The sequence below is a fragment of the Callionymus lyra genome, chromosome 3 (assembly GCF_982586985.1).
Source record: "Callionymus lyra chromosome 3, fCalLyr1.hap1.1, whole genome shotgun sequence".
Classification (NCBI taxonomy): domain Eukaryota; kingdom Metazoa; phylum Chordata; class Actinopteri; order Syngnathiformes; family Callionymidae; genus Callionymus; species Callionymus lyra.
Window position 1 is genome coordinate 1,815,983 of NC_141820.1, and position 21,045 is coordinate 1,837,027.

The following is a 21,045-nucleotide window of genomic DNA, read 5'->3' on the forward strand; positions in this document are numbered from 1 at the left end:
CATCTGTAGTCGTGTGTGTAGTTGTGTGTGTGTGAGGTTTGCATCTGTAGTCGTGTGTGTGTAGTTGTGTGTGGTGGCATCTGTAGTTGTGTGTGTGTGTAGTTGTGTGTGTGTGTGTGTGGTTGCATCTGTAGTTGTGTGTGTGTGTGTAGACGTGTGTGTGTAGTTGTGTGTGTGTGTGGTTGCATCTGTAGTCGTGTGTGTAGTTGTGTGTGTGTGTGGTTGCATCTGTAGTCGTGTGTGTGTAGTTGTGTGTGGTTGCATCTGTAGTTGTGTGTGTGTGTAGTTGTGTGTGTGTGTGTGTGTAGACGTGTGTGTGTAGTTGTGTGTGTGTGTGGTTGCATCTGTAGTCGTGTGTGTGTAGTCGTGTGTGTAGTTGTGTGTGGTTGCATCTGTAGTCGTGTGTGTGTAGTTGTGTGTGTGTGTGCGTGGCTGCATCTGTAGTCGTGTTTGTGTAGTTGTGTGTGTGTGGTTGCATCTGTAGTCGTGTGTGTGTAGTTGTGTGTGTGTAGTTGTGTGTGATTGCATCTGTAGTTGTGTGTGCGTGGCTGCATCTGTAGTCGTGTGTGTGTAGTTGTGTGTGTGTGTGGTTGCATCTGTAGTCGTGTGTGTGTAGTTGTGTGTGTGTGTGCGTGGTTGCATCTGTAGTCGTGTGTGTGTGTGTCTGTACTCGTGTGTGTAAGTGTATGTAGTTGCGTGTGTGGTTGCGTGTATGAGTGTGTGGTTAAGGGTGTGAATGTGTGTGGTTGCGTGTGTAGTTGTGTGTGTGGTTGCGTGTGTAGCCGCATGTGAGTGTGTGTTGTTGTGGGCGTGAATGTTTGTAGTTGCATGTGTAGTTTTGTGTGTGTGTGTGTGTGGTTGCGTGTGTAGTCGCGGTTGTGAGTGTGTTGTTGTGGGCGTGATGTGTGTAGTTGCGTGTGAAGTTGTGTGTGCGTGTGTAGTCGTGGGCGTGAATGTGTGTCGTTGTGAGTGTGTGTAGTTGCGTGTGTGGTTGTGTGTGTGTTGTTGCGTGTATGAGTGTGTGTGAATGTGTGCAGGTGAGTGTGTGTAGTCATACTGTATGTGTGTGTGGTTAATGGTGTGAATGTGTGTAGTTGCATGTGTGTAGGTGAGTGTGTGTAGTTGCGTGTTTGAATGTGTGTAGGTGAGTGTGTGTAGTTGCGTGTTTGAATGTGTGTAGGTGAGTGTGTGTAGTTGCGTGTGTGAATGTGTGTAGGTGAGTGTGTGTAGTTGCGTGCGTGTGTTTGTGTGTGCGTTTATTTATTTTAAAGTTTATCAACAGGTTGTGAGTGTTGAACAGGTTGTGAACACATTTCTAAAAACGTGTTAATATTTGCGACTCCATCTTGAGAATGTTAACATTTGTCACGATTTTAAATAAAGTTTTTTTCCACGATCGTAGAGGTTTCCGCTCACTTCATTGGTCGAAGGGTCGCCGGATGTGACGCATAGTGAGCTAAACCCGGAAACAATAACCAAAACACACGGCGCTCGCTCGTCGTGTTTGTTTGTGTTTGAGAAGAAACTTCTGCGCAGATGCGAGACGTGCAGCTGTTTTAGTCAAAGAAAAACATTCGCTTTTATGGCTTTTTAGCTTCTATTTGAGCGCGTCCGCACTTTTGACCAGTTTGTCTCCACGGGCGCTGACATGGAGGGCTGCCCTCGTCGGAGAGGAACCCCCGGCGCAGCCTCGCTCCTCTACCCGCTCCTCGGTGCGTGTCTCTGGGCTGCGGTGGTCTCGTACAAGCCGGTGGTCATCGTGCACGGATTGTTCGACAGTTCCGGGGACTTTAAACACTTGCTGCGATTCATCAACGAGGTACGGACGGAAATACCGTGATTCAGTCTCATTATGAGAATAGATTGATCGTTTTTAACTTCTGACACAAACATTTAAAGATATTCTTTACGATGATGTTATTCCTTCCTTTACTATTCAGTTTAATTTCGACCACGTATTTCAACAAATCACAAGTTAGTACCATGTAATAAAAAAAGGGATGTGTTAAGTAATCGTTTTATTCATGCACAGTCATGTGATAAACAAAGATTGTAATAAAAGATCATGAGAAAACAGGTTTTGTAAGATTAAAGTGAAATGTCACACACGAAAAAAGTATTTTTAATCATCAACTACTTCTCAATAAAGATGAATAAATGATGTATAAATTAACGTCTATCAACATTATTATTGTTGAATTGTTTAAAGTATATATTTTATTGAGTATTGTTTTGATTGTTTAAGCGCTTCGTGACCCTGGTCTGGAAAAGCACTTTATAAATACAAATGACTTACTAATAATGATAATAATAATCTATTTATATAGCGCCTTTCTAGACCAGGGTCACAAAGCGCTTTTTACTTATTGTTAAATTACAGATATATTTTTGCTTTAGTGTTTTTTTTTTTATTCTTTATCTAATCTTTCTTCAACCAAGGTCAAGGTAAAGGATAACTTGGTCGTGTTGTTCTTCCACTGACCCTGAGTTCCCCTCCCTGGTCAGACTCATCCGGGCACAAACGTGACGGTGATCGACTTGTTCGACAGGAGTGCGAGTCTGGAGCCCATGTGGACGCAGGTGCAGGGATTCAAGGCCGCCATCGACCCCATCATGCAGAAGGCGGCAGACGGGGTTCATTTCATCTGCTACTCGCAAGGTGTGTAAAAACATTTTGACTTTCCCGTGCTATCACCGAAAACGGTGACTTTGCTCCCTGTAACTGATTGACGGGAAAGAAGGAGCTTTTCGTCGGCGTTTATCTTCTCGTGACGTCCTGGAATTTCCCGAATCATCTTGATTCTTCGAGACTGGAACGTGACACGTAGTTGTTTTTCTGAACTCAAGACACGGATTATTAAACCAGAAGGAAAAAACAGATGCTCGTCTGAATAAGAATCTACTTTTGTGTGTTTAGTTTGTGTCTTCATGTTATATTATATTATTTACAAGACAGTAAACATGTTTTCACCATTATTGGATGTGTCTTCTGTATTCATTCATTTTTAACCTTAATGACATTTTCATTTTATTTCCTTAAATATATTTTTCAATTTTCTAAATTTAGATTCGATTATTTTCTTTCATTTCTGTACGTCTTTATTTAAATACTTGTTTCAAACTCTCGTTTGTTGACGTCGGCGCGACTGAAGAAGCTCTTGTTGTTCCAGGAGGACTCATCTGTCGAGGAATTCTCTCCACTCTGCCGGATCACAACGTTCACTCGTTCATCTCTCTGTCTTCGCCTCAGGCGGGACAGTACGGAGGTCAGTACATCCTCCTGCTTTCTGTCTTTCTTCTGCCACACGTTTGATGATCTACTCCTTCAAGAAACATCTCAAGACCTTTTGATTTGAGATCTTCTTAACCTTCTTGTTGCTGCTGTTTGTCTTACGTTGTCTTGACCTTTAAAAGTATTTTAACCGTGTATTGTTTTGTTTGAGCTGTTTGTGACCCTGGTCTAGAAACATCTTTACAAACGACGCTCGCCACTGTTTCCTCCACAGACACCGACTACTTGAAGTACATCTTCCCTCAGTTCATGAAGTCCAACCTGTTCCACTTGTGCTACACGGCCATCGGGCAGAGGATCTCCATCTGCAACTACTGGAACGGTGAGAAGATGTTTCTCCACGACTCAGGTTCTGATTGAATGGCTGGAGAAGAAACTCAAGTTTCTCACGAACGCATCAACGACGAGAAGCTCAGCAGTTGTTTCAGGGATGTCCAGAGGGGGGAGACCTCGGGGCGGACCCGGGTTAGAGAGACTCTGTCTCCCACTCGACCCTGGAACACCTCAGGGTTCTCCAAGAAGATCTTGAGAGCTATTAGCTTTGGCTGCTGCACACATTGACTTCTGAGAGTCAGCAGATGGTTGGATGAATGAAGGATGAATGAAGGAATAACTGTATAGATTGAGGGATCAATGATGAGTTGATAAAAGATACTAGTAATAATAATAATAATAATAATGTCTATTTATATAGCGACTTTCTAGACCAGGGTCACAAAGCGCTTTGACAGTCATTCACACACACTGATGGGAGTAGGCTGCACACGCGCCAAGTCTGCCATCAGGAGCAATCAGTGTCTTCAGGGACACAACGCATGGATGGATGAGTGATGGATAGATGATAAATGGATGGATGATAAATAAATGGATAGATGACAAATATATGGATGATAAATGAATGAATGAGTGAGTGATGTATAGATGAAAAATGGATGGATGAGTGATGGATAGATGACAAAAAGATGGATGATAAATGAATGAGTGAGTGATGTATACATGACAAATGGATGGATGAGTGATGGATGGATGATAAATGAATGGGTGGATGAGTGATGTGTAAATAAATTATAAAAGAATGGATGAGTGATGTGTAAATTATAAATGAGTGATGTGTAAATTATAAATGAATGAATGAGTGATGTGTAAATTATAAATGAATGAGTGAGTGATGTGTAAATTATAAATGAATGAGTGAGTGATGTGTAAATTATAAATGAATGAATGAGTGATGTGTAAATTATAAATGAATGAGTGAGTGATGTGTAAATTATAAATGAATGAGTGAGTGATGTGTAAATTATAAATGAATGAATGAGTGATGTGTAAATTATAAATGAATGGATGAGTGATGTGTAAATTATAAATGAATGAATGAGTGATGTGTAAATTATAAATGAATGTATGAGTGATGTGTAAATTATAAATGAATGAGTGAGTGATGTGTAAATTATAAATGAATGAATGAGTGATGTGTAAATTATAAATGAATGGATGAGTGATGTGTAAATTATAAATGAATGGATGAGTGATGTGTAAATTATAAATGAATGGATGATTGATGTGTAAATTATAAATGAATGAATAAGTGATGTGTAAATTATAAAAGAATGGATGAGTGATGTGTAAATTATAAATGAATGAGTGAGTGATGTGTAAATTATAAATGAATGAATAAGTGATGTGTAAATTATAAAAGAATGGATGAGTGAGTGATGTGTAAATTATAAATGAATGAATGAGTGATGTGTAAATTATAAATGAATGAGTGAGTGATGTGTAAATTATAAATGAATGAATAAGTGATGTGTAAATTATAAAAGAATGGATGAATGAGTGATGTGTAAATTATAAATGAATGAATGAGTGATGTGTAAATTATAAATGAATGAGTGAGTGATGTGTAAATTATAAATGAATGAATAAGTGATGTGTAAATTATAAATAAATGAATGAGTGATGTGTAAATTATAAATGAGTGATGTGTAAATTATAAATGAATGAGTGAGTGATGTGTAAATTATAAATGAATGAATAAGTGATGTGTAAATTATAAATGAATGAATGAGTGATGTGTAAATTATAAATGAATGAGTGAGTGATGTGTAAATTATAAATGAATGGATGAGTGATGTGTAATTAAATTATAAATGAATGGATGAGTGATGTGTAAATTATAAATGAATGAATAAGTGATGTGTAAATTATAAATGAATGAGTGAGTGATGTGTAAATTATAAATGAATGAATGAGTGATGTGTAATTAAATTATAAATGAATGGATGAGTGATGTGTAAATTATAAATGAATGAATAAGTGATGTGTAAATTATAAATGAATGAGTGAGTGATGTGTAAATTATAAATGAATGGATGAGTGATGTGTAAATTATAAATGAATGAATGAGTGATGTGTAAATTATAAATGAATGAATGAGTGATGTGTAAATTATAAATGAATGAGTGAGTGATGTGTAAATTATAAATGAATGGATGAGTGATGTGTAAATTATAAATGAATGAGTGAGTGATGTGTAAATTATAAATGAATGAATAAGTGATGTGTAAATTATAAATAAATGAATGAGTGAGTGATGTGTAAATTATAAATGAGTGATGTGTAAATTATAAATGAATGAGTGAGTGATGTGTAAATTATAAATGAATGAATAAGTGATGTGTAAATTATAAATGAATGAATAAGTGATGTGTAAATTATAAATGAATGAATGAGTGATGTGTAAGTAAATTATAAATGAATGGATGAGTGATGTGTAAATTATAAATGAGTGATGTGTAAATTATAAATGAATGAATGAGTGATGTGTAATTAAATTATAAATGAATGGATGAGTGATGTGTAAATTATAAATGAATGAATAAGTGATGTGTAAATTATAAATGAATGAGTGAGTGATGTGTAAATTATAAATGAATGGATGAGTGATGTGTAAATTATAAATGAATGAATAAGTGATGTGTAAATTATAAATGAATGAGTGAGTGATGTGTAAATTATAAATGAATGGATGAGTGATGTGTAAATTATAAATGAATGAATAAGTGATGTGTAAATTATAAATGAATGAGTGAGTGATGTGTAAATTATAAATGAATGAATGAGTGATGTGTAAATTATAAATGAATGAATGAGTGATGTGTAAATTATAAATGAATGGATGAGTGATGTGTAAATTATAAATGAATGAATAAGTGATGTGTAAATTATAAATGAATGGATGAGTGATGTGTAAATTATAAATGAATGAATAAGTGATGTGTAAATTATAAATGAATGGATGAGTGATGTGTAAATTATAAATGAATGAGTGAGTGATGTGTAAATTATAAATGAATGGATGAGTGATGTGTAAATTATAAATGAATGAATGAGTGATGTGTAAATTATAAATGAATGAATGAGTGATGTGTAAATTATAAATGAATGAATGAGTGATGTGTAAATTATAAATGAATGAATGAGTGATGTGTAAATTATAAATGAATGAATGAGTGATGTGTAAATTATAAATGAATGGATGAGTGATGTGTAAATTATAAATGAATGAGTGAGTGATGTGTAAATTATAAATGAATGTATGAGTGATGTGTAAATTATAAATGAATGAGTGAGTGATGTGTAAATTATAAATGAATGAGTGAGTGATGTGTAAATTATAAATGAATGAGTGAGTGATGTGTAAATTATAAATGAATGAGTGAGTGATGTGTAAATTATAAATGAATGAATGAGTGATGTGTAAATTATAAATGAATGAGTGAGTGATGTGTAAATCAATTATAAATGAATGAGTGAGTGATGTGTAAATAAATTATAAATGAATGAGTGATGTGTAAATAAATTATAAATGAATGAGTGATGTGTAAATAAATTATAAATGAATGAGTGATGTGTAAATACATTATAAATGAATGAATGAGTGATGTGTAAATACATTATAAATGAATGAGTGATGTGTAAATACATTATAAATGAATGAGTTAGTTATGTGTAAATACATTATAAATGAATGAGTGAGTGATGTGTAAATACATTATAAATGAATGAGTGATGTGTAAATACATTATAAATGAATGAGTGAGTGATGTGTAAATACATTATAAATGAATGAGTGATGTGTAAATACATTATAAATGAATGAGTTAGTTATGTGTAAATACATTATAAATGAATGAGTGAGTGATGTGTAAATACATTATAAATGAATGAGTGATGTGTAAATACATTATAAATGAATGAGTGATGTGTAAATACATTATAAATGAATGAGTGATGTGTAAATAAATTATAAATGAATGAATGAGTGATGTGTAAATTATAAATGAATGAATGAGTGATGTGTAAATTCTGATTGAATGATGAACGGATGAAAAATGAGAGTTTCTCCTCAGATCCTCACCACACAGACATGTACAGGAACAGCAGTGATTTCTTGGCTCTTCTCAACAACGAACGATGGAATCCAAACGCATCAGGTCAGTAGATCCAAAGAAGAACCTGTGGAAACAAGTCTGATGTATGAACGTGTTCTTCACCGTCAGACTGGAAGAAGAACTTCCTGAAGATCCAGAAGTTGGTGCTGATCGGAGGTCCAGACGATGGAGTCATCACTCCGTGGCAGTCCAGGTGAGGCCTTCACTGACCGCAGGACGTTCCAGTGGTTTTCCCGATGACCAGTAAAACCAGATTCTGTTGTCAATGGAGGCAAAGAAGAGAGTGCAGGCAGGATGGAAGACATGTGGCAGCAGAGGAGACGAACACAATAAGATTCATTTTTCTTTACACTCTGGTTTCCTCCCATGACATGAAAGCTCAGGTGTTCATAGATCTGTTTGAGGGTGGACAGGTGCGCTTTCCAGGGTGTCCCTCACTAGGACTTGTTGAATCAGTCTTCACTCACTTTTGTGTTTCTTCTCTAAAGTGTCTTCACTCACTTTTGTGTTTCTTCTCTAAAGTGTCTTCACTCACTTTTGTGTTTCTTCTCTAAAGTGTCTTCACTCACTTTTGTGTTTCTTCTCTAAAGTGTCTTCACTCACTTTTGTGTTTCTTCTCTAAAGTGTCTTCACTCACTTTTGTGTTTCTTCTCTAAAGTGTCTTCACTCACTTTTGTGTTTCTTCTCTAAAGTGTCTTCACTCACTTTTGTGTTTCTTCTCTAAAGTGTCTTCACTCACTTTTGTGTTTCTTCTCTAAAGTGTCTTCACTCACTTTTGTGTTTCTTCTCTAAAGTGTCTTCACTCACTTTTGTGTTTCTTCTCTAAAGTGTCTTCACTCACTTTTGTGTTTCTTCTCTAAAGTGTCTTCACTCACTTTTGTGTTTCTTCTCTAAAGTGTCTTCACTCACTTTTGTGTTTCTTCTCTAAAGTGTCTTCACTCACTTTTGTGTTTCTTCTCTAAAGTGTCTTCACTCACTTTTGTGTTTCTTCTCTAAAGTGTCTTCACTCACTTTTGTGTTTCTTCTCTAAAGTGTCTTCACTCACTTTTGTGTTTCTTCTCTAAAGTGTCTTCACTCACTTTTGTGTTTCTTCTCTAAAGTGTCTTCACTCACTTTTGTGTTTCTTCTCTAAAGTGTCTTCACTCACTTTTGTGTTTCTTCTCTAAAGTGTCTTCACTCACTTTTGTGTTTCTTCTCTAAAGTGTCTTCACTCACTTTTGTGTTTCTTCTCTAAAGTGTCTTCACTCACTTTTGTGTTTCTTCTCTAAAGTGTCTTCACTCACTTTTGTGTTTCTTCTCTAAAGTGTCTTCACTCACTTTTGTGTTTCTTCTCTAAAGTGTCTTCACTCACTTTTGTGTTTCTTCTCTAAAGTGTCTTCACTCACTTTTGTGTTTCTTCTCTAAAGTGTCTTCACTCACTTTTGTGTTTCTTCTCTAAAGTGTCTTCACTCACTTTTGTGTTTCTTCTCTAAAGTGTCTTCACTCACTTTTGTGTTTCTTCTCTAAAGTGTCTTCACTCACTTTTGTGTTTCTTCTCTAAAGTGTCTTCACTCACTTTTGTGTTTCTTCTCTAGTCAGTTCGGCTTCTTCAACGACAACGAGACGGTCGTGGAGATGCAGTTTCAAGACGTGAGTATCAATGTTATATGTGTAGTATTGTCCAGTACTTGACTCTGGTGTTGTGATAGTGTAGTAACAAGTATATATGTGTAGTATTGTCCAGTACTTGACTCTGGTGTTGTGATAGTGTAGTAACAAGTATATATGTGTAGTATTGTCCAGTACTTGACTCTGGTGTTGTGATAGTGTAGTAACAAGTATATATGTGTAGTATTGTCCAGTACTTGACTCTGGTGTTGTGATAGTGTAGTAACAAGTATATATGTGTAGTATTGTCCAGTACTTGACTCTAATGTTGTGATAGTGTAGTAACAAGTATATATGTGTAGTATTGTCCAGTACTTGACTCTAATGTTGTGATAGTGTAGTAACAAGTATATATGTGTAGTATTGTCCAGTACTTGACTCTAATGTTGTGATAGTGTAGTAACAAGTATATATGTGTAGTATTGTCCAGTACTTGACTCTAATGTTGTGATAGTGTAGTAACAAGTATATATGTGTAGTATTGTCCAGTACTTGACTCTGGTGTTGTGATGTTATTTCTACTTAGATCTACCTACGAGACTCTTTCGGTCTGAAGACTCTGGCGGCTCGTGGTGACGTCATGGTCTGCACAGTGGCAGGTGTTGAACATGTGATGTGGCACTCTAACCACACGGTGTTCCACACCTGCATGGAGAAGTGGCTCGTGTAGCACACACACACATATGCACATGCACACACATGCACACGCACACACACACTGCATGGTGAGGAAACTTTTAAATATCCGGGATTCTTTGATTGCGTTTTACTTTTTATGAGGCATTTTATCTCATGTGCACTAGAGGGCGCTGTGTCCACCGCAGGAACAGCGTGTTGTTAATTACAAAAAGGAATTTTTCTATTTTACGTAAAGTTCAACGCTTGAGTTATTTAAAAATGTGTATAAAATTCAAACCCTGAAAATGAACATTTTAAACTACGAGTACAATTCAGTTTGTACTTCCATTTGAAGGTACTTTTGTTCGTTTATTGCTTGTTTTTAAAGGTACATCAGAAAAACAAATGTTTTAAATGAAGAATTATTTTTTTAAATGTGTTTTCTTTTTTTTTTGGTTGAAGCAACTTTTTTATATTGAATTATAAAGAAAGAAAACTTCTTGATTTGATTGAAAATATTCTTTCTAAAGTATTTATTTGTCATAAAATCCACAACGTTGTTGGTGCGACATGAGATTTAATTGCAAAACTCGTTTTTCTTGCGAACGATGTATATTTTCGTGCGAACGATGTATATTTTCGTGCGAACGATGTATATTTTCGTGAGAACGATGTATATTTTCGTGCGAACGATGTATATTTTCGTGCGAACGATGTATATTTTCGTGAGAACGATGTATATTTTCGTGAGAACGATGTATATTTTCGTGAGAACGATGTATATTTTCGTGAGAACGATGTATATTTTCGTGAGAACGATGTATATTTTCGTGCGAACGATGTATATTTTCGTGCGAACGATGTACGATGTATATTTTCGTGAGAACGATGTATATTTTCGTGAGAACGATGTATATTTTCGTGCGAACGATGTATATTTTCGTGAGAACGATGTATATTTTCGTGAGAACGATGTATATTTTCGTGAGAACGATGTATATTTTCGTGCGAACGATGTATATTTTCGTGAGAACGATGTATATTTTCGTGCGAACGATGTATATTTTCGTGAGAACGATGTATATTTTCGTGCGAATGATGTATATTTTCGTGAGAACGATGTATATTTTCGTGAGAACGATGTATATTTTCGTGAGAACGATGTATATTTTCGTGAGAACGATGTATATTTTCGTGAGAACGATGTATATTTTCGTGAGAACGATGTATATTTTCGTGCGAACGATGTATATTTTCGTGAGAACGATGTATATTTTCGTGAGAACGATGTATATTTTCGTGCGAACGATGTATATTTTCGTGAGAACGATGTATATTTTCGTGCGAATGATGTATATTTTCGTGAGAACGATGTATATTTTCGTGAGAACGATGTATATTTTCGTGAGAACGATGTATATTTTCGTGCGAACGATGTATATTTTCGTGCGAACGATGTATATTTTCGTGAGAACGATGTATATTTTCGTGAGAACGATGTATATAATATTTGTCAAAGTGCCAGAGTTTGAACTTTCTTCCAGTGTTTTCAAGGAACACAGATATTTGTTCGTCTGAAGCTCCCGTCGTGTGTTCTTGACGTGTTTACCTCAGAAACTTCAGTGCCTGAACCTACAGACTGTCCCGACGCCAGCTTCTCTCCTCCATCTTCTCTCCTCCATCTTCTCTGCCTTGAACATCTTCTCTGCCTTGAACATCTTCTCCTCCTTGAACATCTTCTCCTCACAGTGTTCACACCTCAAGTGCTCCGACCTTCAGCGGCACAAGGTCAAGTTGTGAGAAGGTGTGGTTTTCCTTCAACCTCAGACCCTGATGTTTGTAACTTGCAGGTATTTTCAAAAGATTTAAAACACGATGAAGAAGTCGCTGAAGGTTCTGGTTTGACCCGCGGACACGAGCGTGAAGATGTGAAACATCAACTCGTCCGACTGAACATCAGAGTCGACGTTAGTTTCACTTTTAACACTTTCATTGAAATGTTGTCGTTCAAGAATTTAATCGTTCGATTCATTTAATTCAATCATTTGTATCTTGAACCATTAAATTAGTTTTTAAATGATTAATTAACTCAAACGTTTTCATGATTAAACCAAGTTTAATTTTCTACTTATTCCAATAATTAAAAAAATACTTTTTCTAAAATGAATATTTGACTTTTAAAATCACACATCAGTGAACTCGTGCCGCCGTTTTTTAAGCTGAATTTAAAGGACATGAAGTAAAAAAAAACAGATGTATTTATTTATTTTTGAATTATTGGAATAAATGTAACAGAAATATATATATTTTTTAAACAATTATTCAATAAAAAAGTCACTTTCTAAAATACAAATTATTGAATGAAGTTTTGAAGCAAAAGCGAGTTCAAGGCTCTAAAAAAAAAAAGAAGCAACATTTCAGTAGAAAAAGTTTCAACCTTTAAAAAGTAAAATTTCTTAATGATCGACACGGAGACGATTCTCAGGTTCGACCAGTTTCTTCTGCGACTGTAAAACCAAGATGACAAAAAGGAATATAGACGATGTTTACCGTGATCTCCATCAAAAGTGTTGACGTGAATGAAAGGGAAGCGAGACGATGTGTTCTTTGAAGAACAAACGATGGAGTCCATGAAGGATGTGATCGTGTCACGAAGACGTTCATCGTCGTCCGTGTTAATGCACTGCTGTCAATAAAGAAGGGACGTCAATATATGGTGAAAAACCATTTTGTTGTAAACTCTGCCTCGTTTGAAATGTTAATAAATACATTTGAACAATACGTTGGTTGGAGTCTGTGTTGACGTGCGAGTCCTTCTTCTCTGGACAGCATTCAGTACTTGATTGGTTTCATAAAATACAATTTTCAAACCCGACGCAACGAAGAAGGATCAGGTTCATGTACTGTTTTCTTTTGTTGCTCGTGTTAAAATGTGCAAAACAATACATGTATTTATTCAGTCCATGTGTGTTTTTTGTGTAGAATAGAATAGAATAGAAACTCTTTATTCGTCCCCAGACGGGAAACACACTTTTACAACAGCATAGTTGAGAAAAAAATAAAGTGCAAGGAAAAAGAATAATAAAAGAGATAATACAAAATAAAATAAAAACGATCTTAAAAATATACAAATTATTTACAAAATTAGAAATTTAACACTATTAACAAAATAAAATAGAATACAATAAAATAAAAATAAAATAAAACACACGAGAAGAAAAACACTACGGATTAGCATCAGGATATTTAAAAGGGTTTTGTGTTTATACTTCAAAAGGCAAGTTTATTTGAATCAATGTAAAGTATGTATCAAACGATTGACATCATTTCCTGATGCTACGCAGGACTAGAGTCTTGACATTTTACTTCATTAGTTTAGGTTGTACAAAAAAATAACTACATTTCAATTAAAAAACAACTCGAAATAAGATCAAACTAATGAATATTTCTTATAAAACAAGTACGATAAGCGTCTTTTGTTATTTAGGTATTGTCTGATGCAGACATTTTATATTAAACCAACATTATTAAATTGAATTAAATAATTCAATATAAATTCGTTTCAGATAATTTTTGTTTCTAGTGTGTGTTCGTTTGTTTCAAGAGATTATGGGTTTTATGGTGACAAAGACGAACTATATAAATAAAGATGAATAAATCCAAACACAAAGATAGTTGACACTCACAAGATGGCGGCCGAAAACAGACGGAACGTTATCCGGAAGTGACGCACGGGGAGCGGATATGAAGACCCCGCGCGTGCATGAGGCCCTTTTCCGTCTGTGAGCAGAGTCGTGCGGTTCGGCGAACACAAGTGAGCGCAAACCTCCTCTTTTAACTCGGGTTCGAGCCGCTGAAGACGGCGAGAGACGCTCGGAAGGAACGCGTTATTCCCCCGCGGTCGTCTTGACGCCCGTTCAGGCGCAGAATGTCGCTTAAATATGCGGTTCTTGTCCGCCGAGGTTCGGCCAGCGTGTGCTAGCTCCGCGGCTAACTGTTAGCACATGTGGCGGCGGGACGTAGACGAGAAAATGTCTCTTAAATTCCCTCTGAATCACTTCTAAGATGTCATTTTATCAGCCGTTATACACGAGACTCTGTCGTGTAGTCATGGCGGCTCGTCCAGGGATTTAAATGACGTGTATTTTAGCGACATTAGGTCCAACAGTTACGGCCTCGGAGTCTTGTCTGGATGTTCGTGAAAGATTGTTTTAAACTCGTCGATGGATCAGGAAACTGTTAACTACCGAGTTATAATCGATTAGTTTCTAAATGCAAACAAACTAAATCAGAGATGCGTGTAAAGGGACGTTGGTTGGATTCTTACGTTTTTACAAAATTCCATTTTTGATTAAATGTGTGACTGGATTATATTCTACGAGTCACTTCTGTGCAACAATGACTTGATCTGTTCGTGTTGATTTAACTTATAAATGTTAATTGAGGACGATTTTCAGTTTGTACTGTATCTGTTGTCAGAGGATTGACGATTAATCGCTAATAAAATGCATTAATTCACCTTGTAAATCCATTTTTTGTTGTGAAGGATTGTAAGTCTGGTATTTCTGTTCAATGTCCAGCACCTCCTGAGATGCTCCATAGAAGGAATTCTAGTTGAATTGTGACTTCAGCTAGTGTTGCAACAGTTATTCCTCTTAAAACGTGAAGTTGGTCTCGTTCCCACGTTGATGGTCCAAGTGTTTGTTCTGCAGTGACTGAGTGGGAGAACGCCCCAGCTGTGGCTGAGACCCCTGAGATCAAGCTCTTCGGCAAATGGAGCACCGATGATGTCCAGATCAACGACATCTCCCTGCAGGTAAACCTGACCTTGACCCCCTCACCCCCACCCCCCCTGAGCGAGGCTAGAGTCACGCCCTGACTTACCTGTCCAGGTGTGCTGAAGTGCTCGCAGATCATCATCTGTGCTTATTCATTGGCTGCAGCCTGCAGTGGTCCAGCCAGTCGCCTGCTCAGATACACTTTCATCCTGATGTCTGAACCTAGTGTTTACTGTCTGTCCTATGAAATGTACATTTAGTTTGACATTACATTCAAGTTCTTTTGTTCTATTAGTTCATGGAGTCTAAAATTAAACATTAGTCATTGTTTTAATCAACTATTAATGTGTTTTCTCACATCGATCATGTGTCTGACTCTCACGTCGGCGCTTCCTTGTTTAACATGATTCACTTAAAAAGACCAGGAGAAATGAAACTTCCTTTGTTGCTTTACTTGATGAAACCTGTTCTTTTAAAGGAGAACAAAATAAGATTTTAAACGTAATCATTAACACGGTTGCTATGCTTTTTATTCGGTGACGTCTTGTGCTTCCTCAAATCGCGCACTTCTCTAAGTGCACTGCTTTACAGTACACGTTACTTAGACACTGAGGTGTGGACAGTGTAGTACCGTCTCGAATCCAACTGCGACACACTTACAGAAAATGACTCGACTTCTTTTTTAACACTGACTGATACGTTTCAACGACTGGTTACAGACGCTTATTAAGTTGTGTTTCATTGTGTTACTAGGGCTGAACGATTGATCTCATTTGCGACATAATCGTTTTATTAAATGTACGACTATATCGCAGAGATTGCGATTTTATTTAATGTTCATTTAATTTGAGACTTAAAAATAAAAAAGCGGCGAGCGTTTGAACCCGTTGATCAGTGACCGAAGCAGAAGAAACAGTGTTTTTAACAACTTTACATCCTTTTGTGTAGTCAAACTTATCATTTACACAATTTGAATTGTGTGATTACATATTATTGTGTACGACAGGAACTTAAACACACGAGAAGCAAGTCTTCAGTAAGAAAAAGAATGACTAGTGTTTCCACTGTTCTTTACTGTATGATTTATTGACTCACAAATATAAATGTTTGCACTAGTTTTTAGTATTTGAATTTTATGTTTACAAGTGTAATTGGAGTAAATGAATAAACCTTTTTGGATTCGTAATTTGCCTTTATCATAAAAATTACTTAATAACTTTATCTTGAATCAAAGAGAAATTGATAAACTAATGTTAAGTTAAGCATTTATTGTATTAGAAAATGCATGAAAAAGGGAATAAAACTAAATTATTGATTTGGGACACGGCACTGGTTTGTTTGTGGGGAGAAGTTTGACCTGTGCTGTGTCTCAAATCGCATACTAGCGTACTCAAAGTTAGTATTTTTGGTGCGTCTCAATTCTTAGTATGCGGAATTTAGTGCGCCACGCACACTAAATTGGCGTACTAACACGCCCACAAAACTGAGCATGGTTCGATGGACACTAACCACACTAAACAGCTGCATCTTAGTGACGTTTTAAACGGAAGTTACGTCATATATAAACGCATATATATTCATATACTTGCAGGTGTATTTTCAGCAGCAGTAGAAGGATAATGTCTTCGCTGCTGATACCAGCTTAAATATCTCGCGAATATTTCGATTCTCACATTTTTTCTTTTTCTTTTTCAAAACTTGCAAAGCGTGCTGCCAGAAGGTGGCGATAGTGTTCAAACAGCTGGTTGAAACATCGTTAAATAGAAGTAGAAGAAGAAGCTGTCATGTGATTTCCTGTTAGTGTGTAGCAGCAGAGTTTGATTTGAGACATACTATCTGTGGAGGATTAGTTACTAGTTAGTACGTACACTATCCTGATGCATACTAACTTCTAGTATACTAAGAGAAGTATGTTTGAGACATACTATCTGTGGAGGATTAGTTACTAGTTAGTACGTACACTATCCTGATGCATACTAACTTCTAGTATACTAAGAGAAGTATGTTTGAGACATACTATCTGTGGAGGATTAGTTACTAGTTAGTACGTACACTATCCTGATGCATACTAACTTCTAGTATACTAAGAGAAGTATGTTTGAGACATACTATCTGTGGAGGATTAGTTACTAGTTAGTACGTACACTAAACTGATGCATACTAACTTCTAGTATACTAAGAGAAGTATGTTTGAGACATACTATCTGTGGAGGATTAGTTACTAGTTAGTACGTACACTATCCTGATGCATACTAACTTCTAGTATACTAAGAGAAGTATGTTTGAGACATACTATCTGTGGAGGATTAGTTACTAGTTAGTACGTACACTATCCTGATTCATACTAACTTCTAGTATACTAAGAGAAGTATGTTTGAGACATACTATCTGTGGAGGATTAGTTACTAGTTAGTACGTACACTATCCTGATGCATACTAACTTCTAGTATACTAAGAGAAGTATATTTGAGACATACTATCTGTGGAGGATTAGTTACTAGTTAGTACGTACACTATCCTGATGATACTAACTTCTAGTATACTAAGAGAAGTATGTTTGAGACATACTATCTGTGGAGGATTAGTTACTAGTTAGTACGTACACTAAACTGATGCATACTAACTTCTAGCATACTGCGATATGCAATTTGAGACACTGGACTTGGTGTGTATTATTATTATATTGTCACTGAGGACTTGTTCATCCTGTTCTATCACGTTTAAAAAGTGTCCGAGCTGCTGGTGTAGAACGTTGACGGAGCGTCTGTGTCGCAGGACTACATCGCCGTCAAGGAGAAGTATGCCAAGTACCTGCCGCACTCTGGCGGACGTTACGCCGCCAAGCGCTTCCGTAAGGCTCAGTGTCCCATCGTGGAGCGTCTGACCAACTCCATGATGATGCACGGACGCAACAACGGCAAGAAGCTGATGACCTGCCGCATCGTCAAGCATGCCTTCGAGATCATCCACCTGCTGACCGGAGAGGTCTGTCCACCAGTCTGGACCGTGAGACATGTTTGACTGACTCGTCTTTGTCCCGGTCCAGAACCCCCTCCAGGTGCTGGTGAACGCCATCATCAACAGTGGACCGCGTGAGGACTCCACACGTATCGGTCGTGCCGGTACCGTCAGGAGACAGGCCGTGGACGTGTCGCCCCTCCGCAGAGTCAACCAGGTACTTGGAGTTTGTGTCCAACACTGAGGCGAGGACAGAGTCTCGGCTGGACACCACTGTTGTCCACTCGTGCTTAAGTCCTCGCAGAGTAACGTCTGTGCTTATTCATTGGCTGCGTCTGTCGTGGTCCAGTCAGTCGCCTGCTCAGATACAAGACTTCACCTCAAACTCCAAGACTGTCGCTGACGGTTACCTTCTCGTCTCTGTAGGCCATCTGGCTGCTGTGCACCGGAGCGAGAGAGGCGGCCTTCAGGAACATCAAGACCATCGCTGAGTGTCTCGCTGACGAGCTGATCAACGCAGCCAAGGTGAGTAGTAACGAGGATGTATGTGTAGTATTGTCAGGTACTTGACTCTGGTGTTGTGATAGTGTAGTAACAAGTATATATGTGTAGTATTGTCCAGTACTTGACTCTGGTGTTGTGATAGTGTAGTAACAAGTATATATGTGTAGTATTGTCAGGTACTTGACTCTGGTGTTGTGATAGTGTAGTAACAAGTATATATGTGTAGTATTGTCCAGTACTTGACTCTGGTGTTGTGATAGTGTAGTAACAAGTATATATGTGTAGTATTGTCAGGTACTTGACTCTGGTGTTGTGATAGTGTAGTAACAAGTATATATGTGTAGTATTGTCCAGTACTTGACTCTGGTGTTGTGATAGTGTAGTAACAAGTATATATGTGTAGTATTGTCCAGTACTTGACTCTGGTGTTGTGATAGTGTAGTAACGAGGATGTATGTGTAGTATTGTCAGGTACTTGACTCTGGTGTTGTGATAGTGTAGTAACAAGTATATATGTGTAGTATTGTCCAGTACTTGACTCTGGTGTTGTGATAGTGTAGTAACAAGTATATATGTGTAGTATTGTCCAGTACTTGACTCTGGTGTTGTGATAGTGTAGTAACAAGTATATATGTGTAGTATTGTCAGGTACTTGACTCTGGTGTTGTGATAGTGTAGTAACAAGTATATATGTGTAGTATTGTCCAGTACTTGACTCTGGTGTTGTGATAGTGTAGTAACAAGTATATATGTGTAGTATTGTCCAGTACTTGACTCTGGTGTTGTGATAGTGTAGTAACAAGTATATATGTGTAGTATTGTCAGGTACTTGACTCTGGTGTTGTGATAGTGTAGTAACAAGTATATATGTGTAGTATTGTCCAGTACTTGACTCTGGTGTTGTGATAGTGTAGTAACAAGTATATATGTGTAGTATTGTCAGGTACTTGACTCTGGTGTTGTGATGGTGTAGTAACAAGTATATATGTGTAGTATTGTCAGGTACTTGACTCTGGTGTTGTGATAGTGTGGTAACGAGGATATATGTGTAGTATTGTCAGGTACTTGACTCTGGTGTTGTGATAGTGTAGTAACAAGTATATATGTGTAGTATTGTCAGGTACTTGACTCTGGTGTTGTGATAGTGTGGTAACGAGGATATATGTGTAGTATTGTCAGGTACTTGACTCTGGTGTTGTGATAGTGTAGTAACAAGTATATATGTGTAGTATTGTCAGGTACTTGACTCTGGTGTTGTGATAGTGTGGTAACGAGGATATATGTGTAGTATTGTCAGGTACTTGACTCTGGTGTTGTGATAGTGTAGTAACAAGTATATATGTGTAGTATTGTCAGGTACTTGACTCTGGTGTTGTGATAGTGTAGTAACAAGTATACATGTGTAGTATTGTCAGGTACTTGACTCTGGTGTTGTGATAGTGTGGTAACAAGTATATATGTGTAGTATTGTCCAGTACTTGACTCTGGTGTTGTGATAGTGTAGTAACAAGTATATATGTGTTGTATTGTCCAGTACTTGACTCTGGTGTTGTGATAGTGTAGTAACAAGGATATATGTGTAGTATTGTCCAGTACTTGACTCTGGTGTTGTGATAGTGTAGTAACAAGGATATATGTGTAGTATTGTCAGTACTTGACTCTGGTGTTGTGATAGTGTAGTAACAAGGATATATGTGTAGTATTGTCAGTACTTGACTCTGGTGTTGTAGTATTTACAGACCACATGACTCTTGATGAAGTCGTAACTACTTTCATTTGTTTTCAAACAAAAATATGTCCAAACATCAGCTTTAAAAGCTGCTGGACGCACTGTATCCTCTCGTCCTCAGTCATCATTCTTAAGCTGCGGAGGACGTAACGACTGCTGCCATCTAGAGGCTAGAAGTTTAATTGCAATGCAAATAAATGAACACTAATGAAATGTAAACCATAAAATGGCTGCATTTATTTGAAAGTAAAAAGCATGAACCGAGGCTAGAGTCACGCCCTGACTTACCTGTCCAGGTGTGCTGAAGTGCTCGCAGACCAACATCTGTGCTTATTCATTGGCTGCAGCCTGCAGTGGTCCAGCCAGTCGCCTGCTCAGATACACTTTCATCCTGATGTCTGAACCTAGTGTTTACTGTCCGTCCTGTGAAATGATGACTTGGTTATTTTATGGTTTATATTTTTAATAAAGTGTGTATAAATTAAACGTGTATATTCTATTAACATAACTCACACACTTTTACTGCATTTGTTCATATTTGTGTTGCAATTAAACTTCCGGCCTCTAGATGGCAGCAGTCGTTACGTCCTCCACAGCTAAAGGAAGAAAAATACTTATTTAAATCTTTTAGTTTGAAATGAAGTAAAAGTTAAATACAGTTCAATGTTTATTTGAGTGTATTTTCTTAAACCCAGACTTGTATGTTTTCATGGTTGTTGTACAAATGAATCTTAAAGTATTTCATTGACACGATTGGTTGACGTGTTTCTCTTGAACGTCTCTTCCTCGCAGGGTTCCTCGAACTCCTACGCCATCAAGAAGAAGGACGAGTTGGAGAGAGTCGCCAAGTCCAACCGTTAACCTGTTGACTTTCTAAACAAAATAAATTTGTGGAAACGAGTAGAAGTTCACGTCTTTATTTGGTCTCCTTCGCTGAGCCGTTGAGTGTCAATGAGTGGAAGGTTCAGAAGACGCTGTGCTTCCTGTTGACCAGCAGACACAGCGACGACAGACTGGCGCCCAGCTTGGACGCTTCGCTGCAGGCCGTGAGCTTCTGGAAGTTCTGAA

General features: G+C 37.2%; 2 protein-coding genes and 3 non-coding genes across 5 annotated transcripts; all 5 read left to right on the forward strand.

Annotated features, from left to right (window-relative positions):
- The first annotated feature begins 1,470 nt into the window (after positions 1 to 1,470).
- Positions 1,471 to 10,643, forward strand: ppt2b (palmitoyl-protein thioesterase 2b). The gene is made up of 8 exons (XM_087785634.1): positions 1,471 to 1,819; positions 2,506 to 2,659; positions 3,171 to 3,266; positions 3,507 to 3,614; positions 7,702 to 7,785; positions 7,852 to 7,936; positions 9,318 to 9,372; positions 9,917 to 10,643. Exons 1-8 carry the CDS (start codon positions 1,649 to 1,651, stop codon positions 10,058 to 10,060), a joined length of 897 nt encoding a protein of 298 aa, XP_087641760.1. The 5' UTR covers positions 1,471 to 1,648; the 3' UTR covers positions 10,061 to 10,643.
- A 3,121-nt stretch (positions 10,644 to 13,764) lies between these two features.
- LOC148082991 (small ribosomal subunit protein uS7) lies at positions 13,765 to 20,877 on the forward strand. The gene is made up of 6 exons (XM_087786141.1): positions 13,765 to 13,822; positions 14,721 to 14,824; positions 17,562 to 17,771; positions 17,833 to 17,961; positions 18,171 to 18,269; positions 20,770 to 20,877. Coding segments are annotated over exons 1-6 (612 nt in total). The 5' UTR covers positions 13,765 to 13,821; the 3' UTR covers positions 20,839 to 20,877.
- Positions 14,864 to 14,990, forward strand: LOC148082992 (small nucleolar RNA SNORA3/SNORA45 family). The gene has a single exon (XR_015710806.1). It is a non-coding gene; the product is annotated as a small nucleolar RNA SNORA3/SNORA45 family (small nucleolar RNA).
- LOC148082993 (small nucleolar RNA SNORA3/SNORA45 family) lies at positions 17,989 to 18,117 on the forward strand. The gene has a single exon (XR_015710809.1). It is a non-coding gene; the product is annotated as a small nucleolar RNA SNORA3/SNORA45 family (small nucleolar RNA).
- LOC148082994 (small nucleolar RNA SNORA3/SNORA45 family) lies at positions 20,237 to 20,363 on the forward strand. Its single transcript, XR_015710807.1, has one exon. It is a non-coding gene; the product is annotated as a small nucleolar RNA SNORA3/SNORA45 family (small nucleolar RNA).
- Positions 20,878 to 21,045: the final 168 nt, after the last annotated feature.

Excerpts from the sequence above, each read along its gene's own strand:
- LOC148082991 (XM_087786141.1), top strand. Across the intron at positions 17,772-17,832 it reads TCCACCTGCTGACCGGAGAG|AACCCCCTCCAGGTGCTGGT; the intron begins GTCTGTCCACCA and ends GTCCCGGTCCAG. Across the intron at positions 17,962-18,170 it reads CCCTCCGCAGAGTCAACCAG|GCCATCTGGCTGCTGTGCAC; the intron begins GTACTTGGAGTT and ends TCGTCTCTGTAG.
- ppt2b (XM_087785634.1), top strand. The coding sequence starts at position 1,649 with ATGGAGGGCTGCCCTCGTCGGAGAGGAACCCCCGGCGCAGCCTCGCTC. Across the intron at positions 1,820-2,505 it reads TGCTGCGATTCATCAACGAG|ACTCATCCGGGCACAAACGT; the intron begins GTACGGACGGAA and ends CTCCCTGGTCAG. Across the intron at positions 3,615-7,701 it reads CATCTGCAACTACTGGAACG|ATCCTCACCACACAGACATG; the intron begins GTGAGAAGATGT and ends GTTTCTCCTCAG.